The sequence below is a fragment of the Gambusia affinis genome, linkage group LG07 (assembly GCF_019740435.1).
Source record: "Gambusia affinis linkage group LG07, SWU_Gaff_1.0, whole genome shotgun sequence".
Classification (NCBI taxonomy): domain Eukaryota; kingdom Metazoa; phylum Chordata; class Actinopteri; order Cyprinodontiformes; family Poeciliidae; genus Gambusia; species Gambusia affinis.
In genome coordinates, this window is record NC_057874.1 from 28,822,185 (window position 1) to 28,841,970 (window position 19,786).

A 19,786-nucleotide genomic window follows, 5' to 3' on the forward strand; every position below is an offset into this window, starting at 1 on the left:
TAATGTGATAACAAAACTGGCTCATATATCAGAGGACCGGAGGAATTAGGAAACTCCCCAGATCTGAACCCGATGGAGAACCTGTGGTCAGTTCTTAAAAAGCCGAACAAAAAGAAGAAGAGTCAACGTTGGAAGTATTGACTCTTCACATAACATGATGTTATATCTGCCAATCTTGGAGCACAGCCTTTTGTATTGAAAGCATTTTCTTGTCTAGCAGGCAAAAATATTTCACATTCAGCTTAGTCATTAAAGTTTTCTTCATATTTTTCCTTGACATATTCATGTAGCATTAATATTACAGGAGAAACATCTGCAAAGTGCACATGATGTTTGTGTTTACATGTTTTTCAGCTGATAGTATTCATATCAGCCTATGATAAACTGCAGCCATCCTATCAGTGTGGAAATTTGTTTGCAGCAGAAGTCATCCATATGTATAAGAAAAGAACTGCAGTCTGCGAGAGGGACGAAGTGTGTTTAAATGAAATCAGCACCCAAACAGAGTAAGAAAAACATAGAATGCTGTATGTGGATGGAGTGATTTCCATATGTCCATCACAGCTCTGCTTTTTCTGTCTCTGCTTCAGTCTGTGGGTTCTGAAAAGACCCACCGATTTATGGATGGCTGTTAGGGAAAGTTTGTGTTTCCCCTTCAGGATCTGACCAACATCCTGACACTGCGGTTAGAAAAGAAAATATTTCAGGGCCTCTTTACACAACGCCAGAACAGTAAAACACAATCAACTTGTTGCCTTTTGGCTTCTCGTTTACATGGCAACCGCGTTTTGGTCAGACAAAAACGCAAAGGTTACATGACAGACTTCAGAGATATTGGACACATAATGTAAATCATGTCTATGTAAATGCAAATCAAACACAACAGCAACAATGGTGGCCCTCAGTGTTCTGCCTGTTCTGCTGCATCTCTCCAGATTATTTGCCATCTTAAAGTAAAACTGCGATTTTTTTAGCTGATGTTCTTCATTGAGAAGGAAATTACGATGCTGATATTTATGCAAATAGATTTTCTTACCATTTCATACAAATCTCAAAAGGTGCAGCATCCCATAATGATCCCAAAACAGGCCCAGATCCTCACCACATCCTGATGTGCTTGAACTCTACCGGGATACAGGAATGAGTTCAAAGGTCACACTATTGTTGGTACTGGATAGCAGTCCTGATATGAGGTTGGGATGTTCAGGTTTGCTTCACATTTTTAACGACCAGCTTATGGACGCCGTTCATGTTCCACCCTGAGATGGTTCAGAGGTTCTGGAAGTTCTGTTCATGCTGGAGGCCTCAGGAAACCTTCAGGCTCTACTGAGTCTAATGGACGGATGACAAACTCTCCGTTCATTTGATTTGGCTGATTTTATCTTATCTTATTTTTTATGTGTTCTTTGGCACAGACGGATACAACAAAGTATTAGGTCCAATTTGGATAGGTGGATTAAAATAACTGACAATGAAGACATACGTTGTTTAAAAAAATTCTAAATTTTACAAGAACAGAAGCATTTATATTCCTCTGATCTCAACATTCAACATATTTCACAAAAAATGCTCCCAATTTTTTCTTGATTTAAAGCTTGATTTAATACTAAACCTAATATTTTCTGAAATTTGTAAAAAGAACAAAGAAACCCCTCAAAAATATACCGACATTATAAAATCAGATATTTTCAACAAGAATTATGGAAGTCCTCTAGCATTGAAGTGATAAATTTAGAAATTGGAATGTTTTCAAATGTTTAGGTGGTAGAACCTGGCTTCGAGAATATCTGAGTTATAATATCACAATTTATTCCTTTTAATTGTGAAATTTGACTTTTCAACAACAGATAATATCTTTTCTTTTCATAGTAAATATGTGAAATTATTCTCAAAATTTCTGAGCTTTTTGGGCCATAATTATTTTTATTTCTTTGCATTGGCCTATAATAGTTTATGTTCCTCACTTTGCAAGCAATTGTTCTGCAAATTGAAGCTAAAGTTACAGTAAGAAAAACAAGCTTTATTCATGTGCAAAGAGGATGAGGGAGTACTAAAGAGAATAGTTTCATTGTTAAAAAAAGGATCTAATTTACTAGGTGGAAAAAAATAGCCAAAGCAACTTGGTCAAATGTGAAAAGGAGACATTCTGCCTCTTTGACCCGACTCTCAAAAGACCCAGGGCTAGCATAAGACACACTGCAGCCCTCAGTTAAGGTCAGTACGTATGATTCTTTAATGAGAAAAGGTTTGGAAAAAACAGCATTTAATGGGAGCTTAATGGCTAAAATCATCGCTAACCATCAAGAACACAAAGACAAATCTTGGAAAATGAGGATAACGGCAAAAATATTTTTCTGTGGAGTAGTGGGGCAAAAGTGGACCTTTAGGGAAGGTGTGTGTCCCGGTCCGTCTGGTATGAAACTGACAGAGCATTTCAAAAGAGATGATGCCGACCGTCGATCATAGTGTTGATTTCCCCTTTCCGGACCTGGACAGGTTGATGAATCCTTGGTTTCTGCTCTTTTGGACTAAGACGATGTCCGGTCATCAATGTGACCTTTGCCTTAAGCTGGACAATGGTCCACAACAGAGCACTAAGTCTGCTGCATAATGGCTGAAAAGTAATACACCAACAGAAGGAAGATTTGTGGTACAAAGATTTTTTACTGCTGAAAATTTGTAATACAAACTTGAGCAGAGTTCCACCTGTACTGGAGCAGCCTAACTCACACAGCTGCAATGAAATGAAGATGTACACGATCTGATTTTATATAGAAAGTTAAATGTCACACAGAAACAAACACGTCTCCACTGTCTCTCTGCCGAGCTTTTTTTTTTTTTTTACACTTTATTAATATTTATGGGGAGTTTTAACTGCAGTGGCTTTTACAGCCCGGCTCCTAGCACGCTGCATTTTATTAATATCATAAGGACAATGTCAGCAGAGGCCCTAAAAAGGGTTATGGTTATGACTGTGTGTGCATCTGCCATTTGAAAAGAGTGCAGTGTGAACAGTGGGTGGGCTGCAAATGTGTTTAAGTGCATGTCTGTTAAATTGTGTGTGTTTGTGTGTGAAGCCTGTAAGAATTTGCATGTCAGCCTTTTCTTTTACTTTCTTCTTTGACCACTTTATTAAGTTTCAACCATTTGTTCCTTTCCAAAGAGAGAAAGAAGCAACCTGTAGTTGTAGATGGTTACCGTCACTTAAAGCAAGAATGCAGATATTGATCCTTTTATTCCTACTGGACATCCGTCCCTCCACACCATCCAAAGCCTGTGAAGTGTGAGTGTGTGGATGTGTGTTATTTGTTCCAGTCGTTGGCACCTCATTGGACGAACGGTGCACGTTGGGGTGGGACGCCATTAAAAACAAGTCAAAATAACAGTACATTTTTGCTTGAGACTTATTTTTGTGGAGCAGTTCTTTAAAGCAAACCTACAGCATCAGTACAGCCATGACGTCAACCTTTCATCAGACTGATAAATCCTCCTCATTTCTGTTTGTTCTCTGCATCCATTTCTCTCCTGTCCGTCTTCACTCAGCCTCTCTCCCATTCCTGTCTGAACAAATCAGCCAGTTGGTGATGGAGGCCACAGCTGTGCCTGTGGAGGCCTTTTTGTTGCACAACTGTTACTAAATGGTTGGAAATCTTGCACACAACTAGATATGCAGTTATTATAAACATGAGATACCTTTTTAAATGCCAGTGTAGATTATTGGTCAAACAGGAGTTTAAGTTGAAGGTAATTAGTCGTTTTCTCTTGCTTTTTGAAGATGTTTCACCCCTCATCCAAAATCTTCAGTTCTGAAGAAGTTTTTAGGATGAGAGATAAAAGGTCTTTCTACTCAATCACTTAAGATATACAATTTTAATTCTTTCAAATCTAACCTTGAGTGTGTACAGGCATTCATTATTTATTAAAGATTAAGACAACGTGTGTAAAAAACAAAACAAACAACTACCTGAATGATGTGGTGGTTTCATTACATCATTGGGCAGCAGCACTTTAAAAAGTTTCAAAATGGCCGTCTAACCCAACAACTCTCCTGTCACTGAGGTCGTCACAGCTTTTCTTAGCTTAAATTCAACTAAAGAAAAGACTTTTGTAAGATTAACAACATGAAAATTTTGTTTTTGTTTTGCATTTCAGCAATACAAAACAAACTAATACAAAGCAAATCATTTCAGATATTAACTTTGTTGTAAAACTCAAAATTACAATAAATACAAAATATCTACATCTAGATAACTAAACAGGGTCTGCAAAATGTATTTAGTTTTTTTTTTTTTTTAATAAAGTAAGGAAAGTAAAGTGGGGAGTAAATATGAGGACACAAAGAAACTAAATCCCTAGCTTGTGTAGGCTAACAGATTTATTTTTCACTCAAATCATGAACTAATCCAATGTGTTTGTCTTCTTCTGGGTTTTTGCTCTGTTGTCATCATCGGCCTCACCTCACCATGCTTCAGAAGACATGCTTATTCCTACTCTTATTACCTGTAAGTAGAGACTTCACATCAGGAACTACTGCTGTCTCAGCCCATCGTACGTTCTTTTTGTTGAAATGTTTGTCCTGTTGAGCTTTCACCACACTTGACTTTCTAAATGAATAATAATGATTAAAATATTCTCATATTTTAGGACAAACACTGTATCCTTATTGCAAAAACACCTTTGAACATCAGTAAAACTACCACTTAGTATTACATCTCAGTTTAATGTCTCAAAATGTATTTGTTGGAGAAATTGAGAAGTTTATTCTCAATATGTCAGGGTATTTAGTTTTGCATATTTTACAATTTTGCAAGATTCTGCAAAAGTAGGATTAAATACATATTTCCATTTTTTGAAGGTAATCTGTGTAAGAAAATATATTTTCCCACTTTAGGGGGATAAAAAACTCAAGTATTGTCAGATCTACAACATCACATCCACTTGCTGACATTTTCACTGAGGTTTTCTGCATTTTGCATGTATTTTTTATTTTTTATTTTTTTTACAAAACCTACCTTTAGGTTAAACCTGCAGCATGTAAACCACATTTTACATATATATTTTTAAAAAGTATTTGTTAAAATTGTCACCATGTAGTGACAGTTTTAACAAATAGGAGACGGAGAATCTGTGAAAAGATCAAACTCCTTCACCTCCGCTCCCGAGTCAAAGACAACCAATCAGAGCCAGGAGGAGGGTTTTAGTGCTGTCAATCACTCTCAGGTATGTGCTGCTAACTGTGCTAATGGTGGAGAAACAACCGTTTATCCGCCATCATTGGTGTAGTGAGCCTTCACTGCAGGCTCCTCCAGCTGCATCACACCACAGAGCAACGGAAGAGAGACAGAGGGAATGAGCAGCGCCACATGAAGGGTGATTTACAGCATTAAAACCCACCTCCTTATTTTTTTTCCCTTATCTCTCTCCTACCATACTGTCATGACATGGTGACCGTTTCAACAAATATGTAAAAAATGTATTTACTTATAAAAGTTACATTTTCTTTACTGTGCACTGGTAAAGAAAACCTCAAGCTCTGATTGGCCTGTAAAGGTATTTGCTTCAGTAAAAATACTCCAGAGACTTTGGGATGATAGATCTCTCCCTGGGGACCAAACAAAAGGCTCTTTCCTTGAAACTAACCTTGAATCCACACAGAAAACACTGAACCAAGTTAATTAGGTCACAGAGAAAAACTTTGGTCAATTTCCTTCTCACCAATTCAGCACCATATTATTTTGGTTATGTGTGTTTGTTTATTTCCTCCAAGAATTAAGGGCATATATAGCCATAGATATCACATTTCATGAACATTTAGCTGCCCAGTATTTTCAGGAGAACTTTCATTTATTTTGCTAGGAAAGTGATTTTAGATCACTTTAAACAATAATTGGCAGCTTTGATGAAAAATATAAAGAAATAACGACACGACTGGATTGTTTCCCACAATATTTGAGAAATACTTCAATATCTGTTTTTTAAAATTATTTGATCTAAATTCAGGACTAGGTTAAAAACCTAAAACCTTTTTAGTACAAACTATATTTTTGTTGCAGGCTAATGTGTTTTAAACTTGTATTATTATTTTTGTTTGTCCTATGATATCATTTCTTTATTATATGTAAAACTATTGTGATAATTTCCACACATTTGCGTTCAGCTTCCTCTGGATCGCCTGCATGCCCTGCCTCTTAAAGAGTCTCACCCTAAAAGGTCAATGTAATTCACTCTTATCTCCTTCACCAAGTGGCCATTTCCTGCTTATTAACCACTTCTAATGAAGAGCTATTATAGCTGTCTTAAGGCATGCACAAGCACGTAATGACACACACACACACACACACACACACACATTTATGTGCTTACCTGTGTGCACGTCTGCACTCTTTTGCCCTGAAAATCCCTGCAGAGAATCTCTGCTTCTCAAAGCATCTTCAAAGGCCTGGAAAACTCTCTCTAAATCTGGTGTGAGTCCTAACTAAGTGGAAAAATCATTGCCTGGCCAAACTTTCTCCTAAAGCAGCTCCCCTAAGGCTCTTTGGCAGCAGCTAAAACTGCTCCTTCATAGAGAGAAACTGATACATCTGGAGTGACAGCATCCAACAGATTGTTTTTAATTTGGAATTTTGATGCTCCGATTTAACTTTAACTATGTTAGGGAAACATATGGAGGGGTAATAACAAGTTGTAATGCAGAGTGAGTTTCAACATGAAGGATCATTTTAACTGTTACCATCAGCTTCACCCCAAACGTTTCCTGGATAACTTGGTTTTGCTGAATTCACCATTATTTTATTGTTTTAAGCAACACACGAGGATTTAACTTCTTTTACTCAAAAATAGGAGTAAAACTAAATGCATCTTCAAAACTCTAAGTTGTGCAAAAAGAAAAAAATAAATAAATTAAATAAGTTTAGTGTCTTACATCTATTTGTAATTCACAAAAGGAAAATCTCCCTGTCTATTCAGATCCATTCAATAACTCATTACAAACAGATTCTTAAAGGCTTTTATCGCATTAATTATGAGGATTACATGAAAACATGACAATAAAATTTAATTACACTACAGAAATGCAAGCTTAAAGAAAAGTAGGTTTAATACCTGCTTAAAGGATGTCAATTTTTAATCAGACAAATGAGTCTTATCAGTACAAATATTTAAATTTATAGAATCTGACTGAATGTGGAAAAAAACTCTCCACTTCTAAATACAACAGTTCACTGCAGTTTTAAAAAAAAATATTTTGTCTTTAAGCAAATTCTTACCACTGTAACTTTAACAGCAGATAGCCATACTGCAGTGTTTACTTCTATTTTATTTTTATTTAACCATTATTTTACCAAGACGTCCATTTGTAATACTGTTATACCATGAAGATAATTGAATAGAAAAAAATGCTTCTATGAATCCATAGTCAAGTTAAATAAAGCAAAAATGATTAATTATGCTGTTAAATAAATCTAAATGCAGGTGAATACACTTACATTCACATCTACAGGGGTAGCCTGAGGAGCCATCATATGAGGGGGGAATTTAAATGTGTCAGGCTGATGCATGCCTACAGTGTGTTTGTAGTGTGTGTGTGTGTGTGTGTGTGTGTTCCTCTCTTCACCACGGCCTGTAGCTCTCCATCTCGTCCTCCCTTGTCTGGGTTGTGATACTCAGATGAAAGTTTGTTTGGGTTTCGCCTGCAGCCTCCTCTGGAGCTACTGCTGTCATCCTGAGGTGACTGACTGCCTGTCTAACTGCAGACTCTAGCAGGGGATGGCTCCAGGTTATTTGAGTTATCCAGCTGCCAGCCGACTGGCTGAGGCCAGCCCGAGTATAATACAGGACTTTCTGCCAATTCCTTGACAAGTGAAACAAATGTTGCTCCCCTTGTTTTACTGGACACCTCCGGGTCGGCCTGTGGATCCGACGAGCACCGACTGAAATGAATGCAATTCCCTGTTCAGGTTCATATTTTCTCTTTTGATGAAACAGTGATGGTCAAGCTGCAGGTGAAATACTCTCACTTTTGATGAAAACCTGGTAAAAAACAAGAACAAAACGCATATCTAAGAAACTCCAAAAGAAAACCGAATTTGTTCTGAGAGGAATAACGGCTCAATATCGGCTCTTGCCACATTAGTCACAAAGAAAACATATTTCTCCTTTGTGCTTTTGCACTCAGGACAAAGTAACTTGATTGCCACCATTTACAGAAAAAAATAACATAAAGGATTACAAATGAAATCTGTCCTGTCAAGTCATGATTTCTCTGATTAGCTTTGAATTTTTTGAGTAAAGTTAGCAACCAAGAGATTTTGTTTTGCTGTGGGATAAAGCAAAAACAGAACAATAGACACAGATTTCAATGGCCAAGTTTTTAGGACTTTGAAGATCCTTTCCTCTAACATTTATTGCCCCTCATATGGTTGACGTGTGAATAGCATCTAGACCTGCTTTCACAACATAAATGTAATTGCTGAGTATTGATAACTTATTAATCTCTTGATGGGTTTTCAACCATCATCTTGTTCTAACTTGACCTGGACAAGAATGACGACTTAATATTTACTAAGACAAATGATTTGAGTATTTTATTTTCAAACCAAATATCTGGGCAGAGACTTCGGAGTCTCACCTGTTCTCTTCTGATTGGTCACCACATTCAAGACACTTGGCTTTAATTGAGCAAAGGATCAATCACGTAGCTCCTAATTAAACATAAGCAACATTGGAGTTTATATGCACAAGCAAGGCAGTATAACTGGATTAATTTTTAAATTGGTTTCTTTCTAGAAGTCTAAGGATTTTTCCAGAATTGTTGCATAGTTTTATACAGTTTAAGGACGACTGCTGTCCTTGAATGACTTCTCTAAAATGCTTAAAACTGTTTAATAGTTTAAACACCAAATATATCTTGATATGCATTATTCCGTACATTAGAAACCGTTTTGGATTTTACAGGATTTTCTCTTATCACCGTTCTTAGAGGTACACCGTTCTTAGAGCCGTGGAAAGTAAATGGCACTTTGTGAAAAAAGTAAATATTGGCTAAAATTAAATGAAGACTCTTTATGTCTTCATATCTTCACTGTAAATTAGAAAAAATTGAGACTTCTGTATAATTGCATATTGACTTATGGTGCTTTAAATTTTAATGATGTCCTGTGCTACCAGACAACCAAAATTATTGTTAGTTTTCCTTTTTTGTTCTGGATAGAAAAACATTTACATTTTCTCTCTGAAGCAAGTTTTCAATTTTTTCCTTAAGAATCTTGTTGAAAACAGAAAATGCACACATCTTTGTCTGTAAGCCATTCATACATTCAGAGGGAAGTTAAATCCACAGAAGCCACCTTGTTGTTCTGACGTAGTCATTGTTTGCCCTGCTGGTTAATGTGAGTTTTCTCAGTGTGAACTGTTGAGGCAGCAGCTGGGTCAGGAAGCTGCAGACTGCTCCACTGGTTTAATATTGATGCATTAATCTAAAAGGAACTCACTTCAAATGAAACAATCCCAAATCGTTATGGTTCATTCTACGTCATTTCACCCTATACAATTAAGCATAAAATAAGGAAGTCTCTTTATTCTGTAAAATGAATAACCTTCAGTAATGAGTCTTTTTTTTAATGGAAACACGGCTTTTGGGAAATGAACCCCTCAAGTGCTCCTGACGTCTCATACATCACATAAGAAACAATTTAAAAGCTGATTTTTTTTAACCCGTTTCATGAGTACTTCTGCTCTGCTTCACTTCATTTCCTCCCATCTCGTGTCTCTGGGGACCAAAACTGCTCTTAAACCCATCAGGGGAACGGCGCAGCTTTCCCTGATGGTTTTGAACGTTCCCTCACCACACATCTCTCATTACCGACACATCAAACAGCCTGCAATTAGCGTCGCCGGGGGCGCACAAGTAGCTCATGACTCTCGGTCGGGCCGGCGCCCGGTGGGGTAACCTGAGCGGTTAATGAACTGCCGCCGTGATATTCATTAAAGAAGGATTATGTCCCGTTCATTGCAAATTACAATACGAGGGATTTGTCATTTAAACGAGCCCATTATTGGGATAAATGTGTGATAGGAAGAAGTGCAAGGAAAAAATGGGAACGATAATGAGAAAGTCTTTTCCATAAAAGTTCTGAGACGTTGCCTGTTGCTTTTACCACTTCACTGATTACCTCTTCCGTTTCTATGTCCCCGATTCTCTTTCTGGATCACTTGCCTTTCTTCTTCTCCCTACCTTTCAGAGTGAAAGTGCAGTCAGACAGTCAAGAATAGACACCCGTAACAGTTTGGCCCCAATCATAGAGTAGGTTTTGTGGCTCTCAAATATTAGGATTAAACCTGATTTTATTAGAAGGAAGATGTTTTGGAAGAAGGTTTGTTTTCAACCTTTAAATCTGACCAATATTTTTTTGTGTAAATATTTATATTATTAAAGTCGAATTGACTGATTGGTTCTCCAGACTTTCTTCGGATTGACTCTGACTACATTTTCGCAGCCGGCAAAAATGCAACTCAAATCCACTTTTTTTACAAACTATATTAATTTTTTCACAGAAGTCTGAACAGCCCAATTTCTAAAAAGATCAGGTTTGTGCCAAGCGTCATAATATGTTTAAGGAGTGGAGATAAGAAGTGAAAACAACCAAATGCCCCCCCAAAATATGTAACAGTTCAAGTGAGACTATCATAAGAATGGCTGAGTGTTTTGAAGGAAAATTCAAAGAAAATGAAGGTGATTTAAGACTTTTGCACAGTCATACATGTAATGAATAATTGCTTTGGTCCAACACAGACATTATTGCCAGTATACCGTGGGCCGAAGGATTGATAGGGATAAAGGAGATGTTTCTTCCAAAGCTGACCTCTCGTTTATTGCTTCCTGACCTTTGGAGGGATCAACAATGTTGTGCTGGCGTGCACACGCTACACACACACACACACACACACACACCGCCCCCCCCACACACACACCAGCATTCACAATCATTTAAGCAGAACAAGCACCTCATAAAACCAAAAAGATCAGCAAAGGAAAAAGTGCACTGCAAGCACAGATTATTATATTCTCTCATAATACAGAGAAAAGCATCAGCGTGCGAGCAATCTCACTGTTCAGACACACACACCGCATAAACATCTGCAAGTAAACAAGAATACACACACCCACCATGCCTGCTCTGTTCAGAATGGATGATTCTGCAGCTCATGATGTGGCAAAAGCTTGTTTGTTCAGCAAAACTACAGATATTAGCAATGAACCGATAGAAACAACCAGATCAGTTTATGATGTTTTGGACAAAAGTTGGAGAAAAATTGTCAAAAGAGATTTTACATTTAGACTTCATTATCTGATGAAAGTGGGAATAATTATTAGAAATAAAATGCTTCTAAATGGCAGTCTACACAATTTTCTATTGGGTGAAATAATTGAACAACAAACAACTTGAATATTTGTATTTTAAAGGTTGTCTATGATGACAGGCTGGGTAGATCCATTGCCGATAGAAAACATGTTCAAAACATTGTATTCTGCTCCTTTCAGAATGAGCAGTTTTAAGGTGTCTTGTCACTTTAAATCCAAACAAGGTGTTGCTAATCAGCGCAAAGAAATTAAACTGCTGTTTTACAAATACAGTGGATATGTGAATTTTTGACAAATAATTTGGATTTACATGGAGAATAGAAAAATCTAGGAATAGTTAAATCTGTGGATACTGACCTGTGAGCATGCAGGGGTTTTTAGAAAAACCTAATAACCCAGGAAACTCAGAATATTGTTGATCTGTTCATGTTATTGAAATTACCAAGGGGTCTTTGACAATGCACATCCATTCAGGTTCAAAATACAGCCACTGTAATCTTTCATTAACCCACTCAATCTCTAAGGGAGGCCAGAAAGAAAACACAAAACAAAGAACAGAGAGAATTTTGTTTTAACTATCAAGTTTCTAAAATTCACTGAATAACCTGTAGAGTGGAACTCTGTAGTACTAAAGTTAGCTGAGGTTGCTCTTGAAAAGTAAGATCTTATGTCTCAATCATCCCATGCAGTGCAAAATACATTTGTCTTGCATTGGCCTTTTTGAACTGGCTTTGCAGAGACGGCTCATTCCATCAGAAACACATGCAACGAGGCGGCATCGTGATAAGTCACAGAGGAACACGCCAACTCACTGCCCAGCGTGGACCAGCAACCCGACACAACCAACACGTGCAACACTCAGAGGCGAAAAGACTGAATGTCCAGCACACACAGCTCTGAGGAGCTCAAATATTTGCCTCTAGAAACACACACCAGTACAAGAATCGATGCTTATGCACAAAAACAGAGTCCACTGTTTGCCATTTGTGACTCTTTCAATCCTTTAAAGTCAGAAAAATGTGTTGATGTGCTGATAAAAATAAAGTTTCGCTATTTGTTGGATTAGTTCTGAGCAGCTAGGATTTTTAGTGGACAGAGGACAGAATATTTTTATTTTGTTTATATTGATTCCTAAATTTTAAGCTTAAAATGTTTCAAGAAATTCTGATCTTTAAAAAAAGCAATTTCTGTGTGAAAACAGAGCTCTGGTGCTAAAAACAGATTTAGCTCATATTTAGCATTATGAAAGTGACTGAAAATTTATTAGCAGCAAAATAAAGGTCAGAAATTAAATGTTTGGGTGTCACTTCAAGGAGGTATTTTTTCTCTTATTCTGCTCTCACCAAATGTCAAAAGAAATTATGCAGCAAATAATGTCTTTATACATTACTAGTCTTGAGACTTGATTAACATTTTAATTCCAATAATTGCATTGTCTGTAAATATTCACATTTTAATCGAGAAGTTTAGAGACAAAATAAGCCACATTTTCAACTAAAAAACTAATTTTGCTGCTAAATTATTGAATAAACAGAGATTTTATTGTTTAAATCTGTTCGGGTTTTCAACCATGAGATTGGTGCAAAGTGCTTTCAAATCTTTCTTTAATGTGAATTTGAAAACATACTTTTAAAAACAAAATGTGGACTGTGGACTCTGACATCAGCATTGGCGCCTCCTGTGCTGCTGCCGCATGTTTAGCATTGAGCTGCTAGTTTCTATGAGAACAACTTGAACAAAACGACCAGCATCCCATCAGATCATTTTTTTGAACCATAAACTAACCCCCAGTCAGCCAAGAGAAATGGTTTTGTCGTCCTTTGCTGTTTGTGGATGCTGCTTGTGCGTCAGGTTTACGGGAGTACCAGGAACACATGAATGCAACAGTTCCACCCAGAATTATTAAACGCAATGCAATTTTTAATGCGCTAAAATCTGTGTACGGTAATTAAATATTTGAAATTAACACATTAAAGTTCCAATTGTATTAATTTATTATGTTATGTTGAATTATATCTTATTTTAAAATGTAATGTTACATTGTGCATGATGTATTCTGCAAAGTTTGAGACAAACAACATATAACTCTATGAAAGGTAAAATAAGTTGTAAAAAAGTGTTATAAATTGTTTGTGCACAAGTACACCATTTACACTAAGCTAGTTTACGGTCAGTTAGTCCGTTAGCTACACAAATTGTCTGTACATGTCAGATCCATCAGAATTCAGTCCACACTTCCAGGTCCAGTCACAGACCTGTGAACCTTTTCTCATTGCAAACAGAAACTAAAGTTTCACATGCGCAGTTCTTCTGAAGAATGACTTAGTGAAAAATGGGACAGGGAAGCTGAGAGTCTGAGCGTTAATCTCTATCATATCAACTCATACATATTTAATTGCTTCCATTTTTTCAGGGTTGAAACTTCTTTTGTGCTGTGCTTGTAGATTTTTTTCCTAATTTTTCTACTGTTGAAGTCGTCATTTAACACTTGAGTATCGAGTAAAACAGCACGCAAACTCCAAAGAAAAACTTTGAAAGACCTTCAGAAAGTCTGAAGACCTATTCAACAAGACTAAAAGAATCTAATAATGTCACTGCCTTGAAATTAAACTTACAGAGAGCTTCTCTTCACTGCAGTACTATTGAGTAAAGGATTTATTGAAATGTGAAAAGATGAAGAAATTTAATGTTATTGGCTTCCTATTCATTGGTTTTACATTTCAAATTAACCCACAGCAAAGACCAAACTGCATTTCTATCTCTATGTTTATGAATAGATTTAAAGTTTGCCTTTTGTAAGAAGTGGATGTGCAATATGAAGGAGTATTTGGGTTAAAAATAGTTCAAGCAGGTCAGAACAGAAGCAATACTCAACAACCTCACTGAGATCAGTGTTTGTTATTGTTTCCACAGCATCACTCATGGCAAAGAAACCAACTAATTACTTCCTAATAGCATCAAAGTTCTGTTACAAGTCAAAGGTCTTACAGTGCATTCCACATAAGTTAATTTCATTAAAGCACAAATTACAAAAGAAAACCTGCCGAACGTGTTTCATTGATAGTCTCGTAGTTTTAGATGCAAATCTGTGAAAATTTTCTCAGCACAAGACTTGTGCAGCAAGTAGAAACGTTAAAACTTTTCTTAACGTCATCAACACTTCGACATCTAAGTAGAAAATGAACCCTGTTAATGAAAATTTCATAATATTGTCTGAATTCCCTGTCAAACAAAATGCTTGCAACGAGTCCATGAAGATATTCTATTTGTGACTACAAAGATGGTGCTGGTTGTTTTACCAGACCCTGAAGCATATGAGAAGCCATGCGGGTTTCTCACGACGTCGTAAGTTTGGAAATGTGCAGAAGATTTGAGTCCAAGAGATGAGTCAAACTGCAGAACAAAACAGAACAGGCAGTTCATTTACATGGCTGGCTCAAAGCTTTCTGAAGAAGCAAAGTTCTTTTAAGATGAAGTGCACTAATTATCACTTCCAGCATTTTTAGACTCAAAGTATTTCTGACTTTTCAAGACAATTCACACAAGACGAAATGAATTTTTTTTTTGTCTAGTTTGCAGGGTTCAACTTTGATGTCTACAGCATGATTTCCTTCATGGTTTCTGAACCTGAAGCATCATCAAACTCTGTAAAATGTTAATCAGTAAACGACTAACACATGGGACATGCAGGCATTGAGGGAAAAGCAATATCTAACTAGTACAGCTGGGTTTAGATGTATAAATGTTCTAAATAAGAATGTCTTTCTTCTCATACCGACCAGTCAGTGTTTTTACCTAAAAAATCTCATTCTCATACTAATACTATCATTTGGCAATTTCAGGCTTATCTAAGTTCGCCAGCAAAAGACTGGAACATAATTACTTTAAAACGTCTCAATTTGGAAGAGCAACAGTGTCACAACGGTCACCTTTCAACAGTGAATCATATCGTCTTTCCATTTTTGTTCTAATTGCTTTAACAAAAGCAAAAATAATCACAGCTTTCATGATTGATTATTAGACTCTACAATGAGATTATTTGTTTGCAAACATGAAACAGTTTCTGTGCAGGTAGCCAGACAAAAAGGTAGCAACCAGGATTTATGTGAGCAAAATGCACGAGCCTCATACTGCATATCACTGCACGAGTGATTATCGTTCAACCATCAACCATTTATGTAATCGTGGTGGCAGAACTGATGTCGGTCTATATAATGGGATTTAAATCATTAGTGACCAAAACTGCCCAACATATTTATAAAAGTGGAGGAAAGACGGGGAATCATCGCCTTTCAGGAATAAATGTGGTTGGAAAATTATTCTAAATAATCATGGAAATGTTTGAACTCAAATTGAAGATGACCGAAAACAGAACTCAAGGCTGTTTATTACTGACAGTAAGAGCATTTCCACAATGTGACAGGAACTCGAGGGATTTGGACTCTCCTTCAGAAAGTGGCACAAAAATGAGTTCTGGCAAATCCCAATAAACTGACGTACTGTTACGAAGGCCCAAATTCCTCACAGCAAAGTGATGAGGTACATAAAGTCACAGCTTCTGAAATTAGACTTTATTTTCGTCAGGAAAAAACAAAACGTGTGTATTAATCTCTGTGATGTGAAAATCTGGTGGGGACTAGATGACAGTTTCACGTAATAGTTCAGCTGCAACAGCTTTGCAGTAAAGTTAGGAGCGATATCTCATTTAAACACTGAAACTTTGCCGTTGTAACAAGATGTAAAACCTGTTAAAATGAGAAAATATATTCTCTTTTAAATAAGAAAGGTCGGAACAGTAAAACAGCAATAAGTCTTGGGATTTTTAAATGTCATCTAGAAGAAACAGTGAGAAGGAGGATCATAGTGAGTCCCTTTCTGGCCTTTAACAAGTCATAATCAGTCAGAGGAACATAATATTATATCTGTTTATAACAAGAAACTCTCATCTTTACAAAGAGATTCTAAAGAAATTTTCTCGTTTATTGAGAAACTCTCATAACAACATTTGGCTCTTTAATTTTTCTCCAAACTCTGACAGTTAAACGCTGCCAACTGTTTACATCCTGGTGTGTCAAACTGTGGAATTGAAAGATGATCTTAAGTCCTTTATTAATTGCGTTGCAGTATCCATATCTTTCATCCTTAAGTATTCATTCTGTGCTCAATTCACTTCATTTCACCCCTCATCAAATCTTATCGCTCTGTGTATAAATATAACTTACTGTGATTCACAAAGTTGTATTCATGTCTTTGGTTAGATTTTTTTCCACGTTTGTTTTGCTTGTAGGAAGTTGGCCAAAAAGCAGAAGGAAACTGCGAGCAGCTCCACCCAGCAGAGGGAGATGGGTCCGGTCACCACGGCTGATAAGAGCACCACTAAAGTCAGCACCTTGCACAAAGACGACCCGTTCTCCACGTCCAGCCCAGACCTCAACGGCTTCAGTGAGTAGAACTCATCTGGATATCTGGAGAACATTATCCGTAAATGATTCCAGAAACCTGAAGAGGAGTAGGAAGGCACCGATACACTTTCACTTCCTGTACCGATATCTGAGACAAAGTATCAGTCAGTACCGATCCGATACAGAAAAACAGAATTGATGTGACATGTTTTTGTTTTTAAACACAGACATAAATGTATTGAGCTACAAATTCATTTGGCCAGTGCAGTACACTTACTTACACTAATAGTGTCACAGACTTGGTCATGTAAAAACAACCCAACTTTAATTTGCTCAGTCAGTGAAAGTCTGACAGCCAATGAAAATGAAGAATAAAGAAACTGATGAAAACAAAAGGTTCTCTACGTTGGTGAACGTAAAGTAAACACTAAATATAATGTAAAATAAATATTGAAGGATTTCATTAATTAGAGCACAAAGCATAGAATTAGACTGAATAGATCTGATTTTATTCATCTGAAACTGGTACCCAATCTAGATTTTATTTCAGTATTAGTACCAATAGAGATATTAATATTGGATCAGTATTAATCTAAAAAAAGCAAGAGCTTCCTGTGTTCATGTCCCTCTATTGGCTGGTTCTCAAAACACAGTTATTAATCATGTTATTAACCCAACTAATATACGTTTTGATTAAAAATAAAACTTGAGCAGACAAAGCAGTACATCACAAGCTTCCATCTCACCTTGTGCTTCTTTGGGACATAACTGCCCCTTCCACTCGCAGATTGCATCTTGTAAAAGAACGAACTGCATTTTTCTTCTTGAAATTACTCATATTTGTGTGTCCGGTATAATTAGACAGTTGCTCTCAGGCGGGCATTTTTCTCTTGTAAATGTCACGCTGGCCTTTGAGGGAACTTGGCTTTTGAGAGCTACAGGTCCAATTTAATGCTGGTCATAACTGCCTGCACTCTTCTTCTTAACTCTCCCCACTGGCATACAAAAATTGTTCCTGCACTGAAAACTGCAGACTGAGACTGTTGCATTTGTTGCATTTTGAACATTCAGGTTAAATTCATTCATCTACATTTATACATTACAGTACATTGTTTTGTATAAACTTTTTTGCATGTTTTTATATTAACTTTTGATTAAAAGTTTTTAATGCTGGGTAAACCTTTTTGTTATCAATGTAAATGTAAAAATCAGAAGGATGGTTTTAAGACTTTTTGTTGACCTTAGGATGCTGTCTGTTCATTTATATTTGCTTATAATTCCCTGATTTCTTCACAGAACAGTTCAGTTTACTTTCATTCACACCAACCCTGAGAACATTAAATTGTGGACAGAGTTTAATTATTATGTGACGTTTGAAGGCATTTGGTTGTGCTATACTAAATACAAATGCATAGCGTACTCAGCACATTCTGGGTGTGAAGAGTTAGGAAATTTTGTACCATAATGAACTACTTGTTGGTCTACCACAGAAAAAATATAAAAAGATTAAAATACGGGAACTGCATGAAGTTAAAGGTCACTCATAACAATGACAACTTAGTGTCCTCCTATCTGTAATTCATCTTTGGTAGTGTTTTTTTCTCAAATGGACAAACATTTACTTGCATGCAGCATACTCTGCCAGGCTCGGTCCTAATGAGACTGAAAGCGCTGACACAGGGAAGGGGACCCAGTAATATTTCTGCAAGGAGTCTCACAGGGCAAATAACCTTTTTGTGTTATTGCATTCTCACCCAGTCACCAGCTATCTTCACAGGACATTGCTGTCAAAGCAGATTTTTCTTGGTATGCAGGTACACTCCTGACTGTATTAAAGTCAGACTGTTTTTTGGGGAACATTAGCATACAGTGGTAGTTTGCATAAGGCGAGAGGGATTTTATCACCAAGCAGGAGAAAATATATTTCTTTGGATGTATTAGAAGTGTGGGACAGAGATAAAGAAAGAGAGACGTGATGGAGGAAAGGGAGGATAATACAGAATATACAACTTAAATAACCCACAGCGGGGAAGTGATGTCATCAAATGTACAGCAAATGGAAAGTAAATAACGGTGGGGTGCAGCTAGTCTGGCCGCCGCCGTCCTACACAATCCTGCTTGATTCTCATTGCCCTTCAGTCCTCTGTCTGGGGTTTCTCCCATTGAGCTTGATTTTTGTTGTTGAATTTTGGTGAACAGAAGAAGAGACTTGCAGCTTTGAGTATTGAGCAAACCGTTATAAAATGCTAAATAAAAAGAGAACAATAGTTTTAGCCAGGCATGTTTCTCTCTTACATTTTAAACTTGCATCCCAACACTTTTACAAATGCCCAGTTGCCCTCCCCACAGAGAGATTCACTGTCTGTTCTAAAAGCTTTGCAAGTAGAAGACATTTCTAGGTAGTCAGTCAAATAACGCGTAAATGTAGCTAATTAAGAAAGCTGGTTAAAATTCCTTTATATGCCAAGGAGATTTTTTTAGCTCATATTCTATCTATAGTTCTTTAAAGTGATGATTCACTTTCTTTTCAAATAAGAGCTTGTAACTTAATATTATATATGCTCTAATTACATAATAAGCTGAACAGCTTTGTTAGTAATTTAAATTTTTGAGGGAAACAGAATAAGAGGCATTGAGGTACAAAAGATTCACAGAATCTGCTTCTAAGAAAGGCAGATATGTCAGTTTCTAAAAACTAAAAGAACACCGGTACATTTCTGTGTGCTTGGTAAGAACAGCTGAACGGTGTGTTACTTCTGAGATCCAAAGGTCTGCAACCAGGACTGAGTGTACTTGGTAATGTCAACCTCCCAAAACTTCAAAGTTATTCTATTTTATCCAAGAATTTAATTATTTTCACATTGATGCATTTCAGTACAATAAAAATGGCATCTGAGAAAATTTCAATTAAACTAAATATTCATCTTTATAAAGTTATAAATGTATGAAACGTGGAAATTAATTAAAAGATGAATGTGAGATATAGTGATTTATTAGAAGTAAATCAAATCCATGAGCAGGAAGA

The 19,786-nt window shown here is 36.7% G+C and overlaps 1 protein-coding gene across 15 annotated transcripts in view; it reads left to right on the plus strand.

Annotated features, from left to right (window-relative positions):
• ptprt (protein tyrosine phosphatase receptor type T) overlaps positions 1-19,786 on the plus strand; it is a 294,966-nt gene that overhangs the window by 208,152 nt on the left and 67,028 nt on the right. For 10 of the 15 annotated variants that reach the window (XM_044121953.1, XM_044121956.1, XM_044121954.1 and 7 more), the window contains 2 exons: positions 4,473-4,502; positions 16,647-16,801. In XM_044121953.1, coding sequence (XP_043977888.1) covers positions 4,473-4,502; positions 16,647-16,801 — 185 coding nt within the window. The remainder of the gene's footprint in view (positions 1-4,472; positions 4,503-16,646; positions 16,802-19,786) is intronic. The other 5 variants (XM_044121958.1, XM_044121963.1, XM_044121965.1 and 2 more) reach the window with 2 other exon arrangements.